At 40.6% G+C, this 23,980-nt stretch overlaps 1 protein-coding gene across 2 annotated transcripts in view; it reads right to left on the reverse strand.

The window, feature by feature from the left end:
• Positions 1 to 23,674, reverse strand: part of ARHGAP19 (Rho GTPase activating protein 19) — a 33,973-nt gene extending 10,299 nt beyond the window's left edge. The window contains exons 1-2 of one of the 2 annotated variants that reach the window (XM_060768233.2): positions 23,592 to 23,674; positions 4,596 to 4,861 (exon numbers count right to left, since the gene is read on the reverse strand). In XM_060768233.2, coding sequence (XP_060624216.2) covers positions 4,596 to 4,861; positions 23,592 to 23,674 — 349 coding nt within the window. Of the gene's footprint in view, positions 1 to 4,595; positions 4,862 to 8,392; positions 8,478 to 23,591 lie in introns of those variants that run through there. The other variant, XM_060768234.2, reaches the window with a different exon arrangement.
• Positions 23,675 to 23,980: the final 306 nt, after the last annotated feature.

Genomic DNA, 23,980 nt, shown 5'->3' on the forward strand with positions numbered 1-23,980 from the left:
CAGAACTGTGCAAACACTCCATTTGCTATTCATAAAGGGAAGAAGTAAAAGCCCTGGGCTAGCCTCTTTATAAGTGTCCCTCCCATTATCAGTTTATCAGATAGCAGCTATTTTTAAAATACTTGTTGTGCTCTGCAAAAAAGCTCTTTCACAAAACTGAAAGCCTAATTTTCTTTTCTCAAGCCTCCCTCCCCCAAACTAAGTTCTGCAGGCCAGATCCAGCCCTCCTAGGTCATTTACCCAGGCCCCATACTACATTCTGGACTACCACTACCACCATTCATGACCTGCCACTACCACCACCCTCTTCTTGCTCCTTAACTCTCCTTTCCATTCCTTTCTTCTATCTTCCTCCAAAACAGAGGGAATCCTCTCCACCCCCTCTTGCTTCTCAAATCTCCTTTCCTTTCCACTCTCTATCTCCCTCGAAAACTGAGGGAATAATCCACCCCACTCTTGTTTCTCAAACCTCCTTGCCTTTCATCTCTCTATCTCCCTCCAAAACAGAGGAAAAGAGAAAAGAAAGAAAGGTAGGTAGGTAGGAAAAAGAGAGAAAAGGGTTTGAACCTAAGACTGTGACTCTGAGCCCACTGGGTGACTATAGCTAAGTCACATTCTATCAGTCTCGGATGAAGACAAAGGCAAATTCCCTTTGAATACATATTGACACGAAAACTCTGTGACAGGGTTGTCTTAGAGTTGCCCTAAGTCTTAAAAAACTTGAAGACACACAACAAGAACAACAACAACCTATGATCCAGCCCCCCAACAGTTTGAGGGATTGTGAACTGGCTCTCTGCTTAAAAATACAATTTAAATTGAAGACAATGAACAGATTCAAGGGAAGGATGAACTATCTATAAGAACTGCTTAGCAGATTAATCAAAATGAAGTCGAAATGTAAAAGCTCTGGACCTCAGTTCGGGAGAGTCTTGCCTGGTGAGCTACACTAACTGCCAATGCTTTCCAAATAGACAGAGACCTACCAGAGTGAATGCAATTACAACCGGACAATAAGAGCAGTGTATCTATTTAGACCCCTAATTTTATTTTATTTTGCACGTGAATTGGATACTCATTGATAGGACATAACAATTACGGTCTTTCCTGTTTGTTCCTAGCATCAGGTATTTTACTGCAGAATGTTTCTGTTATCCATCTCCAAGTCACATTTCTCAGTATTAGCTAGCAAAGGGAATACTAAATTTGGATATGGGCGACATATGCACTGAATACCAACTCTTGATTTTGGGTCCCCTGGCAATGGCAGCCAGGACCACTAGTTACCCAGTTATCAGATAACAGCTGCAGAAAAGATCACAAGTTCAACTACCTTCTTTAAATGAACTGCAGAATTTGCTTCTGCAAAAGCTTATAGAGTAACAGATTAAAAGATGACAGTTATGGAGAAACCAATTGCCTGGACCAAGATTTCAACAATTAGCCCAGAGCCAAGTATTTGGAAATTGTGGAAACAAAAGAGAATCATGACCTATACAGAAACTTGAAAGGGATTTGACAAGTTGGAATCGACTTCCTACACTCAGCCAAATGGCGAATTTGATGTGGAGGGAATCCTAAAGCAGAATTGGATAATTAAAGCAAGTTTTTCTACTGACACTACAGAACAATAGCAACTTGGACTTGTATTCGATATACCACATAATGTTTTGTGGTTATGTTTACAGAACGCTCATAGTCTATTTATTTAAATGTGGTGCCTTGGCAGAGCCTGTTGAATCTGCTAAGAATACTTATCTTGCAGCATTGCCGAAGCTAAACAGGTGTGTATCCTGTTAGTCTCCAGGATATATGTTTTCTGCTGGGAGCACTGATGCTCCTAAAACTGTAGGAAATAAAATCTGGGGAAAATGTATAATGGCTTTCTGAGGACATATTTGCCTGGTCATTTGGAGCTGTCAAAAGACAGCTAGAAAAGCAATTTCAGATGTCATTCTCTGCCCAAAGACATAAAAATTAGTGCATTATATTCTAGCAAAATTGTAACTGACTTCAGCTCCTATTGTTGGGTATCTTAAGAGTCTTGAAATGAGTCTTGAAATCTGACCCAGTATTGGCAGTTACTGGAAGTTATGGTATTTATTGCAGTTAACAGTGATTTTAATGTTGTCTGGCCATAGTATTCACTTTTACCATCTCTCACTGCTATTCAAATCTAATTAACCTCTAACAATATCAGAGCTATCTGAATATTTAACAGAACCTGTCAGCTATAAGCTTGCTTTAATTAAGCACTCCTTTCCTTAATATTCTGTTTACATCTCTCTCCAACTTGCCTCGATATCCCAAGTGAATTGACATTTTATCAGTCATGCCAGTTATAACAGTAACATCAAGTACTATAAAAGAGTTAAAGAGACGCAAGTCTAGTTTGCCATTTTGCATGACTGATGTTGTTTAAAATCTTTATTTCCTCCCTATATTTGTGCGCCGTAGAACTATGATCCCCTAAGGCTCACTATCTGAAGCAAAACTAGACTCAGAGTAACAGCAATTAGAAGAGCAATATTCAGTCTGTTACAGATGTAAAAAAAGATATGTAACAAATACGCTCAAAAATGAACTCATTTGCAAATTCCAAGGCGGACCATAGAAAAATATTTACATAATTCTGCAGACTTGGCCATATTAAGCTAAAAACTGCTTGCACTATCACAGAGTTTTTACCAGCTTTGAAACTGCATGCCTAGGACTATTCATGAACATCTGCAGAAAAATCCATTCCTTCCAAGTCCAGAATCCAGTTGGTACACTACTGAGTACCCCCACCCCCGGAGTTGAGAAGGACAGGGTATAAATGTTTGAAATAAAAATAAATAATAAATACACTGGAGTAAATATGCCAGTTTCTGCATATTTTAATATATTGTAACAGAAGGAAGAAAAAGAGGCTGCCAAGGAAGTGAGGAATCAGAAAAAGCCTGCTCAGAGACAGCGGATTCTTGTGCCTTTCTATGCCACCCTTGAAAACGTGCTATCACAATGAATCATTGTTATGTTATATGAGTTAGTATTAATATATTAAGATATTCTTATATTGTGGATACTAGGTATTTATATTACAACAATAAACATATTTTATTTAAAAAGAAAATGGTTACTATTGGCACAGTTCTGCTCCCAGGTATCGAGGTTTTGCACTTATGACCATATTTAGAATGGTCGAGTATTAACTAAACAACTTCACATTTCCTTTCTTAGAAGAAACATCAATTATTCTTAGAACTTGAGAGGGGGAAGGGTGGAATCCCTTAAATTATAAATTATACTTTAACTAAAAATAAGAAGTGTATTTGAAATGAATTGGGAAGGAAGAACTGGGCCATGACACAATTATGAAAAGGAAACACTGTCCTCGCCACTCGTCGCTGTGGCCAACATTCCCTCCCTCTTTCTCTCCTTCTTTCTCTCCTTTATTTCCTTCCCTTATTTTTTTTTCCTTTTCTCCTTGCTTCCTTCTCTATCTCTTTCCTTCCTTCCCCCCTTTTCTTTTCCTTCTCATTCTCTCCTTTCTTCCTTCTCCACCTATTTCCTTCCTTCCTTCGCTCTTTGCTTCCATGCGCCTTTCTTTCTTTCTCCCTCCCCTCCCTCTTCCTTCCCTTTTTTTCTGTATCATCATTTAACTTTTCATCGTTTAGCTTTTTGGGTTTTTAAGTCCTTTCCCCTGTTTTTTGGAGGGGTTCATGAGTGATGATCACTCATTGGTCTGTTAGAGATATAGTGTCCAAATTCTATGTCAATTCGCCCAGTGGTTTTTGAGTTATATTAATCCCACAAATGAGCATTACATTTTTATTCATATACACTTGTAAAACAGAGCTGTAAGCAGCTCACTGACTTCCTAGGAAGTATGTGGTGCATACTTTTAATAGGAAGTTCTCTTAAACTAGTTGAGATGGCTTGTTCACCTATCTCAGTGCCATCTATTTTGGCTGGCAGGGCCTTCCAGAGCCTCAAACACAGCTTTTTCCCATCACCTCACCTATTCTCATTAATTGGGCAATGCCAAAGATTACACAGATCTCCTGTTCCTGGAACAGGACAGAGGATATTCCTCTATGCAGTTTCATAGATGACACAAGTATCTTGTAGGTGTTGATTGTACTAAAATGAAAGGTTGTATCTTTTTGAAAGATGAAACTATAAATCTACATGAATGTTGAAGGGTAAGTCAACAGAAGATTTTTTGAAGGACTAAATCTCTTTTTGGTGGGCTTTTTAGCAATAAGAAGTCTTAGTATGAACTAATTTGTGGTTATGGCTATTAGTAATTTTAATAGTCATTTAACTGTATCTGAAATGGTAGAGTAACATTTTTCTGTTTAATTTTTTCTTTTCATTACAATTAGGACTGGTCAGAGTCCCATTGTGTTTTAATTATGGTATTGTTATTTCTTGCCCTCTTTTTCTTATTTCTGTTTCTTTGATTGTGACTTTAATTGTATATTAGAGTTAGTATTAAAAGTCAATCAATCAATGAAAAAGTTGTGCAAAATTTCCTTGGAGATTTTAGAGACTGTATAGCATATTTAACAAATCTGGAATGTTAAGATAGCAATGAATACAAGTCTCACCTTTACGTTTCAAGGACATGAGAGAACGGAAAAAACCCGAGGATGTGCCTGCGCTACTGGGAAGCTGGAGCTCCTCCTCTCCCATCAGCTGGGCTAGCTCTGCTCCAGGCAGGTCAATCAGCCGGGTGATATTGCTGACCACAAGCTCTGTGAAGACCTCAGGCTTTTCATGTCGCAGCTTCTCCACAAAGAAGTCTGGATTGAAGATAATTTGATGTCGCTGAAAGGAGGAGTCATTGCAGATAACAAAGCTGCAGATAGCGTCACTGAGGAGAAACAAATTAAGTAGTATTACTTTAAGGTCACATTTGACAACAGTGCAAAAATACTCTTAACTATGCAAGAGCTACCTTTAGTTACAAGTGTACCCACATAACAGTGGGGCCAGGTAGGGCTGCAGTTTAACCTGCAAAAAATTGGGCTTTAGCAGAGTCTGGGACTGTTTGAAGCACTGTACATTTGTGTCCTATCAAAACACTGAAGCATATTATTACGATGCTGGCTACGTCTATCAAATGAAACTTGTAATCCCTTAAAGCAGAGCTTTCCAAAGTGTGTGTTGCAACATGTTAATGTGTTGGCTGCAGGTGTGTCACCCAAATAGAACAAGAAATCTCTGAGTCTTTGCAAAAAGTAATAAATCATATATTTTTTAAAATACTGTCCCCCATGTTGTTTAACATCTACATGAAGCCGCTGGGTGAGATCATCCGGAGTTTCGGGGTGCGGTGTCATCTGTACGCAGATGATGTCCAACTCTGTCACTCCTTCCCACCTGCTACTAAGGAGGCTGTCGAAGTCCTGAACCGGTGCTTAGCCGCTGTGACGGTCTGGATGGGGGCGAACAAATTGAAATTGAATCCAGACAAGACAGAGGTGCTCCTGGTCAGTCGCAAGGTCGAACAGGGTATAGGGTTACAGCCTGTGTTAGACGGGGTCGCACTCCCCCTGAAGACACAGGTTCGCAGTTTGGGTGTGATCCTGGACTCATCGCTGAGCCTGGAGCCCCAGGTTTCGGCGGTGACCAGGGGAGCATTCGCACAGTTAAGACTCGTGCGCCAACTGCGACCGTACCTTGGGAAGTCTGACTTGGCCACGGTAGTCCACGCTCTGGTTACATCCCGTCTTGATTACTGCAACGCTCTCTACGTGGGGTTGCCTTTGAAGACGGCCCGGAAGCTCCAACTAGTCCAACGGGCGGCAGCCATGGTATTAACAGGGGCTGGGCGCAGGGAGCACACAACTCCTCTGCTGTACCAGCTTCACTGGCTACCGATTAGCTACCGAGCCCAATTCAAAGTGCTGGTTTTGACCTTTAAAGCCCTAAACGGTTCTGGCCCTACATACCTATCCGAACGTATCTCGGCCTATCAGCCCACCAGGACCCTTAGATCTTCAGGAGAAGCCCTTCTCTCTATCCCACCTGCTTCACAGGTGCGGCTCGTGGGAACGAGAGATAGGGCCTTTTCTGTGGTGGCCCCCCGGCTTTGGAATGCCCTCCCTACTGAATTAAGATCAACCACTTCGCTAATGGCATTTAGGAAAAAATTAAAAACCTGGATGTTTGAGCAAGTCTTCAATTGACCTTCGTCGTGATGTTTTATCTGACCATGGATTAGCAATCAAGACAACGAATTGGATGACGATTTTAACTATGAGATGTCCCGATCTGTATTGGTGGCCCAATACTGTGTATGTTTTTTGTATGTATTCTTAATTTTAATTTTATAGGCTTAAGCGAATTGTATATTTTAACATTGTATATTTTAACATGTTGTAAACCGCAATGAGTCGCCGCACAGGCTGAGATATTGGCGGTATACAAGCATACCAAATAAATAAATAAATAAATAAATATATAAATGCAAGGTTTTAATTAGATCTGTTGAATCCCCAAGTTATGTATGTGTCTGTATATCTTAAAAGAGGTTGGCTTAACCTTTGGTTTGCCAGAAAAACTGAATTACTGAACTGATTTACTGTGTCACAAAATGATGCATGTCTAAAAAGTATGTCACTAAGATGAAATGTTTGGAAAGCTCTGCCTTCAAGAATTATGCTGGCACACAGTTTTTCTTGAGTTATAAACCACACAATAGACTAAAGTTTGTTACTTATTGGCTATACAAGGTAATTAGCTATAAGGAACACTAACTCTTTTCTACCTTTTAAAGAAAAATGTTATTTTCCAAGCTTTTGCAGACTGCTAAATAACAAATATGTACACTACTGAAAAAGTTTTGTGGAAATCAGGAAGATCAGAGTAGATATGTAAGTTAGATCAATCTAAATTTTGTAGAATATTCATCTTTAAGCAAGGATATAAAATTTCTTTCTAGTCCACTTTTACTGCTGGTGTACGTTGATAGCATAAATATAACTATATTTATATTTGAAAGACCGTGTCTCCATATACAAACCAACTCAAATCAGCTGTGGTCAGCTGATGGGGTCCTCCTCTTGGTCCCACCCCGGTTTCAAGTGTGGCTGGTGGGAACAAGAGAGAGGGCCTTCTCCATGATTGCGCCCCACCTTTGGGACTCCCTCCCTAAAGAATTAAGAATGGCCTCCTCCCTCCTCTCCTTTAAAAAGTTATTAAAAACTCATCTATGCAATTTAGCTTATGGGGAGGAGGATTAAGTACACCTATATGCACTCTTGCCTAGCTGCTAATATCTGCTCTGTTAATCTGCGGTTCACCATCCACCCTTCCAAAACTTTTAGCCCAATCTTAGAGCTTTTTAATGAATTTTAATGAAGTAATGTGTTTGTAATTATGTGTATTGTGTTACATCTGGTTTATTTAAGTTGCTTTAAAATTTATTGAGTTGTTTCTGATTTTTTTTATATATTATTGTTGGCACTGAATGTTTGCCACTGTGTATTTGTTGTGAGCTGCCCTGAGTCCGTTTGGGGAGATAGGGCGGGCTATAAATAAAGTTTCATTTCATTTCAAGTTTCATAGGAAACTTTTTTTTAGAGGTGAATTATGATCAGTTTATTGCAAGCCAAGCATTCAAAACACATGGGGAGAGGAAGCTGGTGTCTGAAATCAATAGCTCTTTCTTACGAGCTGCGATGTCTTGATATGGTGGATTTTTTTTTTAAATGTCAAGATTTCTGAGGACCATCCCCTGACAGGCCATGCCTGCCAACTGGCTCAAGATAGTGTTAGAGACCCTAACAATAGGAGGACTTGAAGAATCAGAGCTCTTAAGACTGATAAAATAACTCCAAAGGCAGAAGGCCACAGAGAAGAGAAGCAGCTTTCCCCAGCAGCTAAGGGAGAATGCTGCCAAGGGCAATCTGATTCTAGTCTAGCTTCATCGGCTGTTCTGCGGTTTAATGTGCTTAACAAGCCAAAAGCAAGATGGAGCAGTTCGGTTGAAACAGTTGGGGATGTATGCTGACTGACCTCATGCTTGCTGTCCATTATGCCGTTTTAACATCTGTGCCAGCCAAGCCAGCTTTGCCACTAAGCATGCTTTCTCCACATTCTTGCATGATCTAACTGGATTTAACATTGCCTTCTAAGGAGAGGTAGAACAGTCAATAGCCTTTCTTCTCAAGAAAGATGCTTATTCTTTAAAACAGCAATGCTAGTCATTCTCTCTCCCCTACTGCCCCAGCCATTATGCCAAACTTCAAGGAAAAGCCATTGAACTAAAAAGCTAGCGTCTATCAAGCAATATTCCAAGAGAAGCAAATATCTGCCAATTTGAGGCTTTTAAAATTATTAACTTTCAGGAAATCTATACTACCTATTAGTGAAATATATAGAAAATCAAATCTCTTACACAAGTGCTGAAAGCTTCTGATGAGGCATTGGGAAGCAAGGAGGCTGCAAGAAGAACGTGTTCCTTGTTTTCCAAAACAGATCTGCCTGCTCCAGCACATCCTATGCAAATTCCATGCGCACGAAATAACACAAAAGACTCATTTATTGGCCCTCTTGGCACAAATGCATTGACCTTCATGCAGAGCAAAGGCAGAATTCAGATCAACTAACCGACTTATACCACATTCTGTGGGGCAGGGATGCGAGCTGCATGACCTTTATCAAACTAAAATACGTAAGGAAACACAATTTCCTGGCATATACTTTGATAAACTCTATCCATTGTTTTAAAGAGTTGGCTATAAAACCTTTTTCCAGTAATTGTATTTGAAATTAGCCTCCCAGAGGTATCAAGAGCCTCTCTCGTGCTCTTGCTGGTTTATTTCGCTTATTCGTGTATATATATTATTTGGCACAGTCACTGTGCATGGTGATTGACAGAATAGGAGAAAATCAGTCCTTGGTCCACAGAGCTTGACTTAATGAACAGCAATCTAAAATTTGGCTCAGAGCAAACATTAGAGAGGAAGGGGAGGCAGTAATAAATTGAGAAAGTGCATACTATTGTTTCAGTCATATATGTTCAGCCTTGATTAAAGGCTTAGGTGCTGTATTGCAGAGCAGAGGAACCAGAGGTTAAAGTAGTTAAGCCACAGGCCAAAACAACTTTTTATCTTGATCACACATTTTTCCCATTTATCCATTATAAACTTTCTGTGTCATTATACTCGGCCCTATGAATCCATAGATTTTGCATGCAGAGATTCAACCATCCGTGGCTTGACAACATTTTTAAGAATCCAAAAAGCCTTATTTTGCCATTTTATATAGAAGACACCATTTTACTACACCTCTATATAGATTGGAATTTAAGCATCTGTGCATTTTGGTACTCATGGGGAGGGTTAGGTCAGTCCTTAATGCAAACCTCAACAAATATCAAGAGCACACAGTATTCCCCCCCCCCCCCAAACTATCCATTCTCCACATTCAGACTGGGCACTTCCATTGCCCATGTTTACTGTAATTCCAGTCTTGCTTGAGGACCTATATTGCAGAACCACATGTCATGATTTTGGCCTTTTTGTCTCACAATTGATATTCCTAGGACATAAACTGAAACATTACCTTTGGAACATAATCTTTCATTAATAAGCACATCAACATAGTCTTAACCATTTTATGATATTCCTGATTTTTTTTTTAATCAAGGAAAGATTTGGGGTCAAAATATTGAATTTTGAAATGATCTATGGATAAGTCAAGAGTCATTCTGTAGTGATTTCAGCTAGGACCACAGATAAGGAGGTCTGTGCCCAGTGAGCTTCCACTAAAGCAAATCAGCTAGGACAGAGAACAAGTGCTCCAGGTTGAAGGCAAAGCTACAGAGGTTTATTACAATTTGGTTAAAAAGGATGCAAGTACAAGCAGCATGCTTTCAAAGGTACAAGCACAAATTCTCAGAAAAATAAATTACATTTTATGTAGTTCTGACAGCTATTCAGACTTCCCGCTCCCTCCCCTGATTGGCTGAAAAGAGAGGGAAAGTAGGATTCACGCCAGGATTGGCCAGAGCTTCTCCTGACATCACAGCCTGCAAGAAGAGATTCCTGTAATGGAAGAAAGACAGCTGATGGTTGGTCCAATCTGTTGCTGAGGGCATGAGCCTGGAGGAAGTGGTAATGTGGATATGCAGATGAATCTTTGATTAACTTAAGTGTCCAGTTTCGTGTGAAACCAAAGGTGCAAGATTCAAAAGACAAAAGTGGTAGCTCTGGATAACCAAGGGCTTGGCTGCCCATTCAGAAAGTAAATGAATTCATAAGGTTCTTGTGGGTTTTTTCGGGCTATATGGCCATGTTCTAGAGGCATTTTTCCTGACGTTTTGCCTGCATCTATGGCAAGCATCCTCAGAGGTAGTGAGGTCTGTTGGAATTAGGACAATGGGTTTATATATCTGTGGAATGGCTGGGGTGGGGCAAAGAGCTCTTCTCTACTGGAGCTAGGTGTGAATGTTTCAACTGACCACCTTCATTAGCATTTGAAGTCCTGGCTGAGCCTGGGGGAATGTTTTGTTGAGAGGTGTTAAGATGTGCCTGGTTGTTTCCTCTCTGTTGTTTTGCTGTTGTAATTTTAGAGTTTTTTAATACTGGTAGCCAGATTTTCACAGAAATGCTGGACCACTCCAACAACCACCATGTCAGACTACACAGAGAAGCCATTGAAATCCACAAGCATGTGGACAATTTCAACAGAAAGGAGGAGACCATGAAAATGAACAAAATCTGGCTACCAGTATTAAAAAAACTCTAAAATTACAACAGCAAAACAACAGAGAGGAAACAACCAGGCACAGATTAACACCTCTCAACAAAACATTCCCCCAGGCTCAGCCAGGCCTTCAAATGCTAATGAAGGTGGTCAGTTGAAACATTCACACCTAGCTCCAGCAGAGAAAAGCTCTTTGCCCCACCCCAGCCATTCCACAGATATATAAACCCATTGTCCTAATTCCAACAGACCTCACTACCTCTGAGGATGCTTGCCATAGATGCAGGCAAAACGTCAGGAAAAATGCCTCTAGAACATGGCCATATAGCCCGAAAAAACCCACAAGAACCTAGTGATTCCAGCCATGAAAGCCTTCGACAATACATTAAATCAATACATGTTTGCCAAGTCTCCTTTTCTGCAGAAGTGGCATACTCTCAGCTTCAACTGAATGGACAAACATCCTGAGCTCATCTTTGTGACAAATGGGATCATCTGTCTTGCATAAACAGGCAGTCCCCAAGTTATGAACAAGAAAGGTTCTGTAGGTGTCCTTAAGTTAAATGTCATGACCCCCTTTCCTGATGTTGTGGGGAACCATAAAAGTAGGCCATGCCTTGCCCGTTAGCACACCTGAAGCAGATATAGAGGAGAGCAAACCAGGAGTGATTGTCTCCATGGAAACACAGCAGGCACGGTGAAGGGAAGGGTCAGGGTGAGGGATATCAGGAGCGAGGGGAGAAACTCTCAGATGAAACTCATGGACCGGATGCAACCCTTACAGACAAGTGGCATGCCAACTGAATGTCTTTCCAGCCCTGATAAATGTGATAAAAAGGTAAAGGTAGTCCCCTGACATTAAGTCCAGTCATGTCTGACTCTGGGGTGTGGTGCTCATCTCCATTTCTAAGCCAAAGAGCCAGCGTTGTCCATAGACACCTCCAAGGTCATGTGGCCGGCATGACTGCATGGAGCGCCGTTACCTTCCCGCCGGAGCGGTACCTATTGATCTACTCACATTTGCATGTTTTCGAACTGCTAGGTTGGCAGAAGCTAGGGCTGACAGCGGAAGCTCACGCCGCTCCCCGGAATCATATCTGTCCTTTATTCCACCAGTAGGATCATGTAAACATCACAATAAATTTGCTCCAAGTCTGTCCTGTCTGTTGGCTTATAATCTACATCCAAAGTGGACTTCTTGGCCTTATAGTCTTGTCCACCTTAATCAGGGAATATAATCTCTGGAAATGGAATCCATTAAAAACCTGCCACTTCACCTAGCACATTCTACCATCCCTCCATTTGGTCTAATACTCTCCAGAGCTTTCCAAACTGTGTGTTGCTAGTGTGTTGACTTCGATGTACAGGTGTGTCGTACGAATGTAATGAGAAACCTCTGAATCTATGGGAAACAATCAATAAATCATAGTTATTTAAGTATATAAATGAAAGGTTTTCATGACATATGTTTTATCTCAATACATTTCGTTATTCCAGTTATGTATATGCCCATACCTCTTATAAGAAGTTGGCTTAACTTAACCTCTCATTTTCTAGCAAAACAGAATTATTGTGTAGTGAAATAATGCATGTCTAAAAAGTGTGTCATCAACATGAAAAGTTTGGAAAGTTGTGCTCTAGAACCATTTCCCATGTCATCTTACTCCAGAACTATGCAGCAAATCTGTGTCAGAAAGTGCTCCTTAACATCCTCTCTTCCGATTTTATTTTTAAATTTTCATTGTACAACTACATGTGATGTACAAGACTGAGATTAAGGCCTTTGCTGATTTTTTTCTCTTTGTAGGATTTTCTTGTTATAGCCTTTTTCTTGTTTTATCTCCATTGACTTTGGGCACATTATAACAGACAAACAAGCTGACTGGTGGCCCATTTTTATCTGACTTTATAACCAGCATTCCACCCAGCCTTTTTATGATTAAAGCTTTCACAGCTGAGAATAGCCCAAACCTCTATAGCCCATGCTACACTTTACTGGGCTTTGTAATTCAGAAAGGTCACTTTATCAGCAACCCTCCTGCGCACAAAAATATGCCTGCCTATTATTAGGACTAATGAAATGGAAATGCAAGACAGCACATATAATCAGAATGCTTTTTAGACAAGCTGGCCACACACAATAGGAGGGAGAAAGCTGTGAACTGCAGCCATGTTAAAGATGCAATCAGCCCCTTTTCCCAGTTTGTATACTAGAAAGAAGCTGATCAGGGGATTGTCAGATAATGGAAAACTCTTGTTTGCTTTTCATTTTAGACTCTTTCAGCTTTTATTATTATGGTATCTCAGTGTTCACTAGATTAGGCTTTGGTGTTACTGTTTTATTTCCTATTCTCTCTTTACAGTTAAAAAGGTAGCAGGAGAGGAAAAATGAACATTGTGGTTATTTTTACAGAATGTGTTTGAGTTTTGTTTTCTAAGATTGTGAACGAGGACAGAATTACAGAAAATGAGCAAAATGTTGTTGTGTGTCTTCAGGTCATTTCTGGCTTATGGTGACCCTATCAGAGGTTTTCCTGGGGCTGAGAATGTTTGACTCACAAAAGGAACCAAATGCTCAAGAACATAATCCCTATACAACTCAATCCAGTGCTATAGTTCAACAAATAAGAGTGGACTCAAAGGAGAACCAGATAAGATTGGTAACTCTGGTGCAAAAACCTGTCTGTCCAACTGCTTCTGAATCTGAAAGTTTCTCAGGTATGTTCAAGACTCATGTCTAAAACTTTGCTTCCATTAAGCTTGTGGTTTATGTGCAAATTACTGTATTTCCTACCCATTTATTCTGTTTGCAGCAGGAGCAGTCAAACAAGCCATAAACCTTAGTCTGCTTCTCCAAATTTCACTGGTGACAAAGCTCTGGCTTATTTCTCTCCTACTACACTAGATGTAGAACCCAGAGTTTCTTTTTGGGTTGTTTCTCTGGCTTTTCAAGAAAGAAATAAGTTACCACACAAGCTGACACTATGTTAGACAAATAAGAATGTAGGCCTGTAATTTGTTTAGTTGCACTCATTGCAAGTTGGAGTGATCGGCTAGCAGACATAGCACATTGCCTCATGCATGGAAGCTGGTATTCTTGAGAATACAGATTTGTTGTGATGTCCATATGTGCCCATGGCTAGTAAATGAATATGTGCCCAGGCCCATTTCAAGAAAAGGCACAGTAGAAAAAGCTTCATTCTTATCATTGCAGATACAGAGCTAACTTAGCTGTATGAGCCACAGCAAAAAGGTATTATCTTGGTACTGCCTTCCCATCAAAGCAAATCTGATGGGAAGACAGGATAGAGACTTCTCAGTGCTCTCATGATGTAGAACATCCTTCCTACTGAAGTAAATCTAGGTCCATTCTTCCATACTTAAGCCCCTTGGAATTAATGTGTATATGTGTGTGTATAGTCTTTTAACAGTGTGCTATAGTGTTTGTTTTTTGCCTTTTTATGCTACAGTTTAAGTTGTTCATAATTCCAGTGACACCTTAATTATACAGGCATACCTCAACTAAGGAAGTAGATGTGTTCTTGGGCCTGACATCTGTTAACAGAACCTTTGATAACAGAGGCAGGAATAATATAGAAAGAATAACAGTAGGGCCCTTAAACACATAAACACTTTTAATTGAAAACTAGTAATCTATATATATAAATTTGTTAGGGGCATCCAACGAGGAAACAAAACTCAAAAAACCCCCAACGAAACTTAACCAAAATTCCCATGCCCATAACACAACCCACAAGGTACAAACATATCTACTCAAAATGAAAAACAACACAACAACACACTCACAAAACGGCAAAACAACAAAACTCAAAAATCCCCCAACGAAACTTAACCAAAATCCCTGTGCCCATAACACAACCCACAAGGTACAAACATATCTACTCAAAATGAAAAACAACACAACAACACACTCACAAAATGGCAAAACAACAAAACTCAAAAAAACCCCAACGAAACCTAACCAAAATCCCCGTGCCCATAACACAACCCACAAGGTACAAACATACCTACTCAAAATGAAAAACAACACAACAACACACTCACAAAACAGCAAAACAACAAAACTCAAAAATCCCCCAACGAAACTTAACTAAAATCCCCATGCCCATAACATAACCCACAAGAAACAAACATACCTACTCAAAATGAAAAACAACACAGCAACACACTCACAAAACGGCAAAACAACAAAACTCAAAAATCCCCCAACGAAACTTAACCAAAATCCCTGTGCCCATAACACAACCCACAAGGTATAAACATATCTACTCAAAATGAAAAACAACACAACAACACATTCACAAAACGGCAAAACAACAAAACTCAAAAATCCCCCAACGAAACTTAACTAAAATCCCCGTGCCCATAACACAACCCACAAGGTACAAACATATCTACTCAAAATGAAAAACAACACAACAACACACTCACAAAACGGCAAAACAACAAAACTCAAAAATCCCCCAACGAAACTTAACTAAAATCCCCGTGCCCATAACACAACCCACAAGGTACAAACATATCTACTCAAAATGAAAAACAACACAACAACACACTCACAAAACGGCAAAAGAACAAAACTCAAAAATCCCCCAACGAAACTTAACCAAAATTCCCGTGCCCATAACACAACCCACAAGGTACAAACATATCTACTCAAAATGAAAAACAACACAACACACTCACAAAATGGCAAAACAACTGAGCATGCGCATTGGCGCCCAGCCGCAAGTTCCATCGCGCGCGCACATGGCCTTCCGGCCAACGTTCCCTCTGCGGAAACCATGCCCACTCCAAGCCCCGCCGCGCCGCTTCCCGCACACACACACACCCTGCCGCACACACACACGCAACCCCACGCTCCATCACTCCCCCCCTCCCGCCGCACACACACACGCAACCCCACGCTCCATCACTCCCCTGCCCCAATCTTACCTCCTTTTACTTCACGCCACCTCCAAACCCCACCCCGCCCCTTCCCGCCCTGTCAAAATCTAGGAAAGACAGGAAGGAAGGAAAGAAGGAAGAAAGAGAAAGGGAGGTAAAGAAACAGGGGGAAGGAAGGAAAGTTAGAGGAAGAAGAAAAGGAAAGAAAAGGAAAGATGGAAGGAAAGAAAAGAGAGACAGCAGAAGAGAAAGAAAAAGGGGGAAGGAAGGAAAGAGATAGAGAAAGAAGAGGAGAAGGAAAGATGGGAAGGAAGGAAGGAAGGAAGGAAGGAAGGAAGGAAGGAAGGAAGGAGGAGGGAGGGAGGGAAAGAAGGAGAGAAAGAGGGAAGATTGGCCACAGCAACACGTGGCGGGTAAAGGTTGTTATTTCTATTATTATTATGATGATGCTATTGTTCCTATGAGACCCTTTTAGGGGGAATGGGAGAGGTGTCAGGTCCCAGAGGCAATGCATTGCATTATTGTTATTGTTATGATGGTGGTGAAATGAAAGGAAATAAAAAGTTAAAGAAGGAAGCAAACAGGGAGGGAAGAAAGGCAAAGGAAGAAAGGGGGAGGGAATGAAGGAAAGAGAGAAGGATGAAACCAAGTAGTGAAAGAAGGAAAGAAAGAAAGAGGGAGAGAAGGAAGAAAGTAGAGAAAGGGGGAGGAAAAGGGGGAAGGAATAGGTAGGTACCTCTCTTTCATAATAGTCCAGATATCTACCTCAACTTTGATAAGTTTTACTATAGGCCACAGCAACGCGTGGCAGGGCACAGCTAGTATGTTATATGAAATGCACCAATCAGGTCAGGTAAACCCTGCTTGAGTAAACAAAAACATATTGAAATGTCTAGAGAATGCTTGAAAATTTCTTCCAAAATCCTTTTCCCTCAGTGCAGATGCTGCCAAGAAAAACTTCAGAGGAAAAAGGAGGGCTGATTGGCCATTAAAAGAAGCTTTAACAGAGGTATCAATTAAAGCATATTTAGCCTTGTTGAAATGTTTTTTTTTTAACTAATGTGCTTTTTAGCTATTATCCTTATCAATTATTGTAAAACTACCTTGAATCCCTGTGCAAGGACAATGGCTGAAAATAAATAAAGAGCTAATCAAGGTCCCTGTAATATAAATTCTGAACATATGGTTCGGGAAAAGTCACATCAGTTAGCAGACCCAAGGTTCAGTCTTCAATCAATTCTTTGTTGAGAATTGCATGAAGAAAATATTGATATTTCAGGAAACAAAAAGAGGCTTTCATAAAGAGTTCTTTGAGAACAATATGAAATGTTGTAATATAGAGAATGATGCTTCTGCTGTGGGTTAATTTCGGCATTTCTTCTCAACCAGAGCTGCAGTCACGCTGTCTACAGTCAAAGCTCCAGGCAACTAAGAAACGGAAAAGGCTATGCTGTCGAACCAAACAGTTCTTGCTCTGACTGCGTATGAGGGCTTTGATCATTTTAGCCTCTGCTCAATTTAATTTTTCATTGCAGATAAGACACTTCTAGAAAATGCACACCACACATCAATTCCATTTACTGCCTCCAAAATGAGCCTGGATTTGCATCCCATGTCTTGGTTCTAATTAAGATGTCACTAGAATGCTTTGATTGGGAAGATGTTACTGAATAGTCAGTGTTCCAAACTCTTTAGATTTGCTCCTTTGAAGACTGCCCAGACCTCTCTTTTTTTCAAAATTGCCCAGACCTCTCTTTTTTCAAAATTGTTACATTGTTTTAAAAGCTCATTAAATGCTTTTCTTAAATGCTACCTTGTTGTGTTACTCATCAGCATTTTACAAGTCACAGAAACCAGAAATGCTAAAAATGCTTTCTAAAATAGCCTGTAAAAGTAGCAAAAATTAAGTAGAAAATGTTGCTTGTTTCCCCAGCATGAACTCATGTTACTATCGAAATATATCACTACATTCTTAATATAAAAAAGAAGAAAAACCTGGTAATTTTGAAGCTACAATTCAATTGCTCACCCCAATGTTATGATTTTTCAACATCAGTCCCACACCTACTCCTTGAAACAACCTGCCATATATACCTGGTAACCTTGAAAGTTGGCAACATTTTATGCCATTTTGCTAGCCCAGTAAAGATATTATGACAATGTGTATTCTGACTTTTTTCTTTTAGTCAATACAGTTATTGCTTTCATGTCTTAATATCAACTCTTCTGTCTCACAATTTTCAGTGTAGGAGTTAAAAAGAATCTCCTAAAGGGATTCAGACTGTTTTAGCTAGTGAAAGAGCTCTGCTATTTGTTAACCTTGGCCACTGTGGTCCAGATACTATTAAATTCAAGATTAGATTATCATAATAAGTTCTGTTTGAGGCTGGCCAAGGCTGATGATCCAGAAGTTACAGCTGGTGCAGAATATCAGAATCAGGTCAATAACTAGATAGAGCAGCTTATTACAGGCATATCCTATCTTTGCTGAAGAACAGCACTGAACACCTACATGCTAACAGATCAGATTTAAAGAATTTGTAGGTACCAAGTTATTAAAGAGATTGCATGATTCCCTGTTTAATATCACATATCCTGTCATCAGTGGGAGACTATCTTCCAGTAGTATTTAAGACATCAGAAGTCCAGTTTATGTCTGCTTTGAAAAATGGTACAGCACCCAAATTCTTTGTCCCCAAAGTGCAAACATTTCTCAATAGTCTACAGAAAACTTGGTTGTTTCTAGAAGTCTTTCAAGGGAAGGTCTTGTTGCCTTTGACCTGTGTCATGCAACTGTTATCTTTTAGGGTTATATAGCATCAAATCAAAAATGGAGCCAATTTTTCTGTGAATTTATTATTATATACGACCAATATCTCGCTCATACATTTTATTATTAAATTTAAAATTCATAAATATAAGTAATTAAATAAATGGAAGACGGCATTGATAGATTTATTTATATTCCATCTTTTTCCAAGTTTGAGATTAAAGGCAGATCATAGTAGTTTTAAAAATGGGTTTAAAATGCATAAATGTAAAAAGTTATAAAGAGATCAGACTGTCACAAAAATTAAAACAAGTTAAAAACATAACACGAAAATCACAACAGAAAAACTAAAATAATGGAAAAATTCAGTACCTTACAGAAAGTGTCTCCCACCTAATTGTTCTGTTGAAAGATAAGTGTTTAGCGTGTTTGTGGAAAAAGTAGGGAAGGTGCCAGGCTCTTTGAAAAGGCCTCCCCAACAAATCTCAGAATATGAAGATTTGTTAGAAGAGAATAAAGCCCTTCAAATGACCTGGATCTGAGTTATAATAGGGCTTCATAGGTCAAAACTAGAGCTTTAATCATGTCAAGAAACAGACTGGAAGCAGATGCAGCAAGTGAGTGTGTGCTCCCTGTAGCCATCCCCAGTTAGCAATCTGGCTTCAAATGAAGTTCCCAAACACAATTAAAAGGCAGCCTCATGTAAAGCATATTACCACAGTTTAACTGGGACGTAACTAAGGTGTATATCTTTGTGCACAGATCTGACATCTAAAGGAATAGGTGCAGCTAAAGCACAAGGCTGAACTGTGTAGATGTACTCCCTGCTAGAGCCAAAACCTGGCCTTCTATGTCCAAGGTGGGTTCCAGGAGCAAACCCAAGCTGCAAACCAGTGGGAATGTATGTCATCTGATCTAGTGTAAGCCTGACAGCCTTAAAGCACATGGTGTTTGTTCTTCCCCATTTGGAGGCAGCAAGTGAAAAAAGAAACAAGAGAAATGTTATTGTTCTCTATGGATAGTCTCTTTAAAACCATGTAGATTATTGTCATAGCCCAGGTCAAGAACGTTACAACCATAGTAGCCTAAGAAGCACTGATACAGACAATCTGACATGGTGGGTTACTCGCCATCCCAATGTATTGCTACAATCATTTCATTCTTTCTTTCCTGGAAACACATCAGGAACCAGAAGCCAATTTCTCGGGAAACAGCACAAGACCAGGGCCAACACACTGAGTAGCACTGGCCCATAATATAAATTTCAAAATATCTAGCATGTTATCAGGCTATCATCACTTCCACACCTTGGTGCCCTTCAGCTGGTTATAATTGGAACTTCCATAATGTTTGTCATGAGTTATAGACATTGTATAATATAAAAAGGTAAAGGTTTGCCTTCAACATTGAGTCTAGTCGTGTCTGACTCTGGGGATGGTGCTCATCTCCATTTCTAAGCTAAAGAGCTGGTGTTGTCCATAGACACCTCCAAGGTCATGTGGCTGGCATGACTGCATGAAGCGCCATTACCTTCCTGCAGAAGCGGTACCTATTGATCTACTCACATTTGCATGTTTTCGAATTACGAGGTTGGCAGAAGCTGGGGCTAACAGCAGGCACTCACCCCACTCCCTGGATTCAGCAGGGGTCTCCTTGGTACAATATAATAATATATAATATTTCCTTCCTTATAAGAATTTTATAGTTTATATTACATATAATATTAATGGCAATATTGCAGTATAATGTGTTATTATTTTTTATGTAGATGTGGATTTGTTTTTGGGATGGGGGATGGTCTTTGTTCAGAAGCTTTGTTAAGAAGCTGTCTTTGTTCAGCTTCTTAAATCACCCTGAGTCCCCTCAGGGAGATAGGGAGGGACATAAATAAAGTTTTCTTATTATATTATTCACTTCTGGGACTTGAAGTCCAAAACATCTGGTGGACCAAAGGTTAGGAAGTAGTGCTCTGGAGTTGTAGTATTCAGATGCACACTAGAGGCGACAGATTAGGCAAAGAATAGGCATCCCACTTGAAATCCTGAGTCTGCCTCCTGCAGAATTCTGGGGCTTGTAGTTTAGGGGAGGGGGCTTTATCATGCTCAGCCAGAGAGGTCCTGGACCTCACTAAACTACACACCCCAGAATTCTGCAGGAGGCAGACACAGGATTTCAAGTGAAGAGAGAGGGGGCCAGGGGACAGTTCCATCTTGTCTCCTGCATATGTCATCAGTTGGGGACCCCTCCCCCCAGCACCAACTGCCACTCTGGGCCAGAGTTAAGAGAGAGGGGGGCAGAAGACAGTTCCACCTTGTCTCCCATGCTATGCTAATAATATAATATAATTTAATGCAAAATAATACTAATACTACTACTACTACTAATAATAATATGATATTAAAATTATATATCTATATTATTCATTTATTTATTTCCGCATTTCTACCCTGTCCTTTTTAACACCCGAAGGGGGACTCAGAACAGCTTACATTTGGCACAATTTGATGCCATTAAATATAACAAAGCAATATAACAACAATTAAAGCAATAAATAGAACATTAATTAAAACAATAAAAATAGTATTAACTGCCATATCACCATTCCAGTCAAATTTGATATCCAAAGCACTAATTATGCCTGCTGTTCAAAAGCCTGGTCTCAGAACCATGACTTCAATTCCTTCCTAAAAGACAGGAGGGATGAAGCCGATCCTCGTTGGGAAGCAAGTTCCATAGGCTACAGCTGAGAAGGTCCTGTCTCTTGTCCCCGCCAGACGTATTTGCTATAATGGCGGGAGCAAGAGAAGGGTCTCCCAGGATGATCTTAAACTGCAAGACGGGATGTAGTGGGAGATGCGTTCAGACAAGTAAGCTGGGCCAGAACCATACAGAGCTTTAAAGGTCAAAACCAGCACAATTCAAAGTTCGGAAGTGGATCAGCAGCCAGTGGAGCTGAAACAACAAGGGGGTGGTGTGCTTCCTGTATGTCGCTCCAGTTAGTAATCTGGCTGCAGCACATTGGACTACTTGAAGTTTCTGAACGGTCTTCAAAGGCAGCCCAACAAAGAGTGTGTTGAAGTAATCTATTCAGGATGTAACAAGAGCGTGGACAACTGTTGCCAGATCAGATTCTTACTAATAATCCAATATAATGGTATAGTACAGTATAGTAATATTTAATGCAGATATTGTACTATGCTAATAATGTGTGTGTGTATGTGTTCGTTTGTGGGATTAACAGAATTCAAAAACCACTGGGGGAATTGACACCAAATTTGGACACGATACACCTAACAACCCAATGTATGTCCTTCACTCAAAAAAATTTGATTTTGTCATTTGGGAGTTGTAGTTGCTGGGATTTATAGTTCACCTACAATCAGAGAACATTCTAAACTCCATCAGTGATGGAATTGAACCCAACGTGGCACACAGGACTCCCATGACCAACATAAAACACTCAAAGGGTTTGGGGGGCATTGACCTTGAGTTTGGGAGTTGTAGTTCACCTGCATCCAGAGAACACTGTGGATTCAAACAATGATAAATCTGGACCAAACTTGGCATGAATACTCAATATACCCAAATATGAACACAGATGGTGTTTGAGGAAAATAGACCTTGACATTTGGGAGTTGTAGTTACTGGGATTTATAGTTCACCTACAATAAAAGAGCATTCTGAACACCACCAACGACAGAATTGAGGCAAACGTCCCACACAGAACCCTCATGGCCAACAGAAAATACTGTTTACTGGTGGCTTTTGGTGACCCTTCTGACACCCCCCCCCCCTCACAACACCCCCAGGGGTCCCAAACTCCAGGTTGAGAAATGCTGTCTTAAGGCCATCCAGTCCAACTCCTTTCACCAGGGCAAGAAAATATAATCAAAGCCCTCCTGACAAAGGGCCATCCAGCCACTCACACACAAACATATATGTATATTACAGATGCAGTATCAAAGATTTGAAAGGGACCCCAAAGAAGGACAATGATATGTTGCATGTTCCAGAGTAGACAAACCAGACAATCTTCACATCATTACTGGCAAAGAAACAGCAAGAAATACTGTTTACCCACAAGAAGAAAGACATTACATATATTAGAAACCAACATTTTCTCATTACTTTATTTTCCAGATCACCGGACTGGGCCACAGCAAACACGTGGCAGGGGACTGCTAGTGTGTGTGTGTGTGTGTGTGTGTATATATATATATATATATATATATATATATTGTATGTATAATAATGAGTACGCCGCTGAGTCCCCTTATAGAATCATGTGTGTATATATGTGTGTGTGTGTGTGTGTGTGTGTGTGTGTATATATATAATGTATGTATAATAATATGAGTAAGCCGCTGAGTCCCCTTATAGAATCATAGAATCAAAGAGTTGGAAGAAACCTCATGGGCCATCCAGTCTAACCCCCTGCCAAGAAACAGGAATATTGCATTCAAATCACCCCTGACAGATGGCCATCCAGCCTCTGTTTAAAAGCTTCCAAAGAGGGGGTCTCCACCACACTCCGAGGCAGAGAGTTCCACTGCTGAACGGCTCTCACAGTCAGGAGGTTCTTCCTCATGTTCAGATGGAATCTCCTCTCTTGTAGTTTGAAGCCATTATTCCGTGTCCTAGTCTCCAGGGCAGCAGAAAACAAGCTTGCTCCCTCCTCCCTGTGGCTTCCTCTCACATATTTATACATATTTATCTCTTCTCAGCCTTCTCTTCTTCAGGTTAAACATGCCCAGCTCCTTAAGCCGCTCCTCATAGGGCTTGTTCTCCAGACCCTTGATCATTTTAGTCGCCCTCCTCTGGACACATTCCAGCTTGTCAATATCTCTCTTGAATTGTGGTTCTGGGTGAGAAGGGCAGCATATAAATGTCGTAAATAAAATGAATAATAAATAAGTGGGAGGCATTCTCTTTCAGCTCTAGTGTGCTGAGGCCCCACTTTTCCAAACCCCAAAGGAGTTCAAAGTACCTTGCAGGCCCCAGATCTGGGAGAGCGAGACTCTGCCTTGGAGAGTGGCCTGGGCCTTCTTTCCTCCCTACCTAGAGCCACGTTTCCTCCATCGAGATGTGGTATTTGCAAGCCATCTCTCCATTTCCTTCCACCAACAACCACAGATCTCCCCTTCGCGTTTCCCCACAAGGCTGCCTCCCGCCTTCTGCGCAGCCGTGGCTGGACAACCGACCATCTTACCCGCAATTATTCCGTTTCCCTCCTTCTCTTCCCCTCACAGCCGATACCGTCGCCATCTCATATCTGCCGCTCTGCTTCCCCATTGGCCGTCAAACTGAAAAGCCGATTGGCTGCTTCCCGAGTTGTCCCGCCCACTCTCACGCAGCTATTGGCCGGTTCGAATGCTCCCATGGCCTAACGACCGCCTCCGCTGGCTCGAGGACAATAGGAAAGGAAGGAGGGGCGAAGAAAGCAGGACAGCCTCCAGCTACTTCATAGAATCATAGAATCAAAGAATTGGAAGAGACCTCATGGGCCATCCAGTCCAACCCCCTGCCAAGAAGCAGGAATATTGCATTCAAATCACCCCTGACAGATGGCCATCCAGCCTCTCTTTAAAAGCTTCCAAA

Source organism: Anolis sagrei, chromosome 3 (genome assembly GCF_037176765.1).
Source record: "Anolis sagrei isolate rAnoSag1 chromosome 3, rAnoSag1.mat, whole genome shotgun sequence".
Lineage (NCBI taxonomy): Eukaryota > Metazoa > Chordata > Lepidosauria > Squamata > Dactyloidae > Anolis > Anolis sagrei.